At 38.2% G+C, this 5,027-nt stretch overlaps 1 protein-coding gene across 1 annotated transcript in view; it reads left to right on the top strand.

Annotated features, from left to right (window-relative positions):
• Window positions 1–5,027, top strand: part of cnn1 (calponin 1, basic, smooth muscle) — a 25,085-nt gene that overhangs the window by 13,255 nt on the left and 6,803 nt on the right. The window contains exons 2-6 of the mRNA XM_015389477.1: window positions 1,118–1,239; window positions 1,327–1,393; window positions 1,571–1,708; window positions 4,231–4,347; window positions 4,439–4,585. Of these exons, the coding sequence (XP_015244963.1) occupies window positions 1,118–1,239; window positions 1,327–1,393; window positions 1,571–1,708; window positions 4,231–4,347; window positions 4,439–4,585 (591 nt within the window). The remainder of the gene's footprint in view (window positions 1–1,117; window positions 1,240–1,326; window positions 1,394–1,570; window positions 1,709–4,230; window positions 4,348–4,438; window positions 4,586–5,027) is intronic.

Below are 5,027 nucleotides of genomic sequence, written 5' to 3'. Positions count from 1 at the left end.
TATGATCTGGTGGAATTGTCTCCGTAAAGCATCTTAAGATGACGTGTTGTGGATTGCTGCTATATAAAGAAACTGAATTGAATTGAATTGGCTTTGTTCTGGAGACTCTGGAGATAATTGTGCAAAGAAGAATGTTTCATGAAACCATAAAAACCTCTGAGTGTATCGTGGTGTTTTACAATCTGAGTATTTTAGCAGAGCCGCTGAAACACAGACCACTACAGGAAAGCCCTTCTGTCCACAATCTAAAGCAGCCACTTAATGTATTTACAATTTACTCATTTGTTTAAATGCTGCTGTTTTGCATTGGCTGCCCAACAACTCTGATTGGGCTTAGACTATAATTAAAAAAATGGTGTCAAGATATGAAAAGATGGTGGAGATAATTTTTAAAACCCTGGAAAAAAAGATTCCAAATGTCAATGAATTTCTTACTGGGTAAAATAAAGATTTGATTTAAAAGAATGTTTTCCAGCTTAAATATGTAGGAAAAAACTGCCAAGAATCATGTTTGCTCTGATTACAGAAAAGTGAGATCAAAACAAAAGTGGCTGAAAAATTTCCTTCAACCAGAACTAGAACCAAATTGAAATGCAATATCTTAAAAAATATCTTAAAAGTAAAGGGTGAAATAAAAACAATTTAAAACAAAAGCTGGTGAAGATTCTCATTCATCCAGGTCATAGTCATTCCAAAAAAAAGAAAATAAAACTTTGTTTCCATCTTTGAAGACGTTTTGCCTTCCATACAGGAAGCCTTTCCAGTTAAAAATGTCAGAATTAGCGTTGAGTTCGAGCTTTTAAACAGTGTTTCACTCAATGTTTACACAGACTGTTTAAAACCTTGAACTCAACGCTATTCCTGACATTTTGAATTGAAAAAGCTTCCAGGACGGGAAACAAAACGTCTTCAAACTTGGGAAACAATTCCAGTGGGTTGTTCTTAATTTACATTTATTTAGAAGCAAAAACTATCTCAGAGTTATACATTATTAAATATAAGGAATCTTTTTTTACATGTTAATACATTAAAATCAGCAATATTCCAGCAATTCTTGCTGTTCTCGGCATGGATAAATGTCCCGCCTCATCCTGATGTACCTGTTCCTTCCCATCAGCTGGCTGGGAAGTATGACCCACACAAGGAAGAAGAGCTGAGGCTGTGGATTGAGGACGTGACCGGCAAACGAATTGGAGATAACTTCATGGACAGTCTGAAGGATGGAGTCCTGTTGTGCGAGTGAGGCATCAGAAACACCAAACTTTTTCATCATACTGAGAAGATCCTTTCTAACTGAGCGTCCCTCTTTTTTCCCCGTCTTTGTAGGCTCATTAATATTCTACAGCCGGGCTCTGTGAGGAAGATCAACAACTCCAGTCAGAACTGGCACAAGGTACCGCAGCACTGCTTTTCTATTTCCTTTCCATAAAGCAGCTGATTTACCTGCCCAAGCATATTAGCCTCTCACAGCAGCAGAACAACAATCTGAGATTTTAAAGGCTGAATAAATTTCTCCACATGCCCATGCATTTACTCCTCTAACTGCTTTAAATCCTGACTGCTTCCTCAGCTGGAAAACATAGGGAACTTTGTTCGTGCCATCACGGATTACGGCCTGAAGCCACACGACATCTTTGAGGCAAACGACCTGTTTGAAAACGTCAACCACACACAGGTCCAGTCTACGCTCATCGCCCTGGCTGGAATGGTGAGACGCCGCAGTGAAGCGTACTGTCCTTATCTGAACCCATACATCTCTGGAAGTTAGGATTTATTCAGAAAAAAGCAGATTTACATCAGATGCAAAGGTTTAACTGAAGTTATAAGAGGTGTCTTTGCAGCTCAAACGCCCATAATTGAGTTTCTCAGAAAATAAGATGACGTAACCTAATAAAACTATTATTATGTTTAGATTTCTGCCTACTTGATACAAGTTCATGGTTTTCAAGATGGCATTCATTGAAGGCTGTTATATACGAAGCTGGTTGTTGAGAGGTTTGTGTCAAAAGTGTTTTTTTTTTTTTTAAAGGAAAGTTTGGTGGAAGGAAAAAGTTTGGTTGCACAACCTACGTTAATAAATCCAGACTTGAGAGGATAGTGAAGAAAAGCGCCTTTTTATTGGCCTTATGCAATATTCTGATAAATTGGAAAACTCAGTCTTTGATTGTTCCTCAACTGTATGCAAAAATAACTTAAAGGTATAGTGGAGGATTATCTTTTTCTGGGTGGATCATCAAAATAAGTTGTCCTTCTAATTGTCAATCATTCTGTTGATATGTTTACCTAAGGCTGTCCTATGTGCTCGTCCCCTTTTTCACTTACCAGTGGTGAGTCTGACATAGTGGAAAAATTGCAAATATTCTTTTAGAAAGTACTCTTTTATGAGCGATAAAAAAAAAAAAAACTGTAACTTTTAAACAGAGCGTGCACAAGGAAATTTGGGTCTGTGCACGCTCTTACATGTGTTTAATACAGTAGGTCTTCCCTCTCGTGCATGGGTACAGGGTTGTGCATGTGGATTTTTTTTAAAGTGGAGAAGGTCGGTCTTTCATAAATTTTGCGAAAATCCTCCACTATACCCTTAAATGAATAGAAATAAATGCTGTCTGTGTATCGCTCTTTGTTAAGGATTTATATAATTTCAGTTTTAACATATAAACCAAAACTTAGTTCTTATTAGGGTTGTCACGATACTAAACTTTTTAACTCGATACCGATATTAAGGAAAATATTCGATACTCGATACCATTTTCGATACCACAAGAATAAAAACTCCAAATTTCAATAGAACTATTTTGATTAATAAATAAAATACAATAAATAAATACAATAAACAATAAGAACAATATTTTGAGGTTGTTTGCTGTGCACAGTATTAAGCAAGCTTGATAAAAAACTAAGTGTTCCTTACTTGGTTATGCTTTGCACACATAATGACACTAGCCAAACCGGTTAAGAAACAAAAATAATTCTCAGCAACTGCACCTGTTACAAAAAAAAGTCTGAAACTGAAAAATTCACAGAATTATTCAATCACACAGTGTTCTGAAAGTGCATTTTCCTCTATTCTGCACTTTAAATGAATGACTGTTTAGGTGCCACTGGTGGTGGCACTGTATCGATACTTTTGAAAATGAGTATTGTATCCGGGTACGTTTTAGTATCGATACTTTTTTGGGTATTGATACTTTTGACAACCCTAGTTCTGATATTTATGTGGTCATACATAGGGGTGTAAATAATAATCGCGTTGTATCGATCCATCTATCCAACAGCCGACGATCCGATGCTTCGACACGTCCGTAAGAGTATCGAATCATGTTTTTTTATCCATTTGCTCCTGGACTTAATTCTCACTCCCGTGCTGCGGTGGCGCTAAACCAATTTTGCCCTCCTACCTCGCTTCCTTTAGCCACTACATTCTTTCCACTTGCACACACTCGCGTAAACACAGGCATTATTATTTTTCAGTGAATGAGGTTTTCATAGGCCTAGGTGGAGTACGACTTTGCTTCTTCTGTTATTTGCTTTTGTTTCTCAAATAAAAAGCATAACGATATTACAGCTTTCATTGATTTATTTCAAATTTGAAACATTATCTAGACTGTAAGGTAAAAAAAAAAAAAAAAACGGACCAATGAATCGAATCGTATCGTGGTGTATTCTTGAGTATCGTAAATAATCGAATGGTTGGGTCAGGAAATCAGTACTGAATCGAATTGCCATGATGGATGTGATTTACACCTCTGGTCATACATGTGCTGCACATGTTGACCAGCCTGTTGATTTACTAGCTGCAACCAGAAAGGAAACAGTTCTGTCTGAATATTCCTGAACAGTAGCCAATCACAGGCAGTTTACTTTCTCAGGTTCGTTCAACCCTCAAAGTGACAAAGATTGATATAAGTTCCCAGAAACAGGTCCACCAGGAAAAGAGAGGCTGCAGGCGAATAAAAAGCAAGAGAGTGTGAAGAAGGAGCATGAAGTCATGCATGTGACATACTGAGGGCCTCATGGTATTGAATCTGGACATAAAACCTTCAAAATGCGCATGGAGAGTAGTTAACGTGTGGTTTTTAAATGAAACTGCTTCTATGAGTCTTTATTAGTGGGGTGCCCTTTTGATAGTATTCTGACGTCATTACTCTGTTCCATACATGTATTCTGCCATAGACACCAAAGTGAAAACTTTCTTTTTTCTCTGTGTTTCCTCACTATTCTGATTCTCAGGCCAAATCTAAAGGTTTCCATTCAAAGTACGATCTAGGAGTAAAGTACGCCGAGAAGCAGCAGCGACATTTTGCTCCTGAGAAGCTCATGGAAGGTCGGAACATCATAGGACTGCAGGTCAGAGAAGCTAAACCTGCCTTTTTCTAGCTTCACCAAAGCTCTGCAACCATTCCGGATAACAGTGTCAACAATTTGCTTTTGTTTCCAGATGGGCACCAACAAGCTGGCCAGCCAGAAGGGCATGACCTCTTATGGTACACGGCGTCATCTGTACGACGCTAAGATTGCCATGGACGCCCCGATGGACCAGTCCACCATCAGCCTACAAATGGGAACCAATAAGGGAGCAAGCCAGGTGAGGCAGAAGCTTCTTATTTCAACCCTCGTTCTTTAAAAAGGCTAAAACATTAGCAAGTTTTACACTACAGTATTACTTCACCTTTCTCACGATTAAAGGAAAAGTCCGGTCAGCAAGGAATGATCAATGGATCATTATCTATACTTAAAACAAATACATTTGCAGTGTTTTAATTAATTTAATCAGTAAAAAAATAAAAGCAATAATTTTATTCCATGATCTCTGAGTCCGGGAGCGGCCATTTTTTCCCAAATATAGTAACACCTCACTCCTGACATCTTCCAGCAGTGACGTCATGGTGCAGTAAGCCTAGCGCCATTCTCCCCGCTTTACAAGCAAAATCAACGGGAACTACTAGACACATCTGCAATCAACAACAATTATTGAAGATTTCCAGAGGACTTCACCATTGAAATTCACCAGAGCTATAGTGAAACTG

Source organism: Cyprinodon variegatus, unplaced genomic scaffold, assembly GCF_000732505.1.
Source record: "Cyprinodon variegatus isolate N-32 unplaced genomic scaffold, C_variegatus-1.0 Scaffold462, whole genome shotgun sequence".
Taxonomy (NCBI): Eukaryota; Metazoa; Chordata; class Actinopteri; order Cyprinodontiformes; family Cyprinodontidae; genus Cyprinodon; species Cyprinodon variegatus.
The sequence above is the reverse complement of the archived record's forward strand: the minus strand, read 5'-3'. Positions and strand labels throughout refer to the sequence as shown.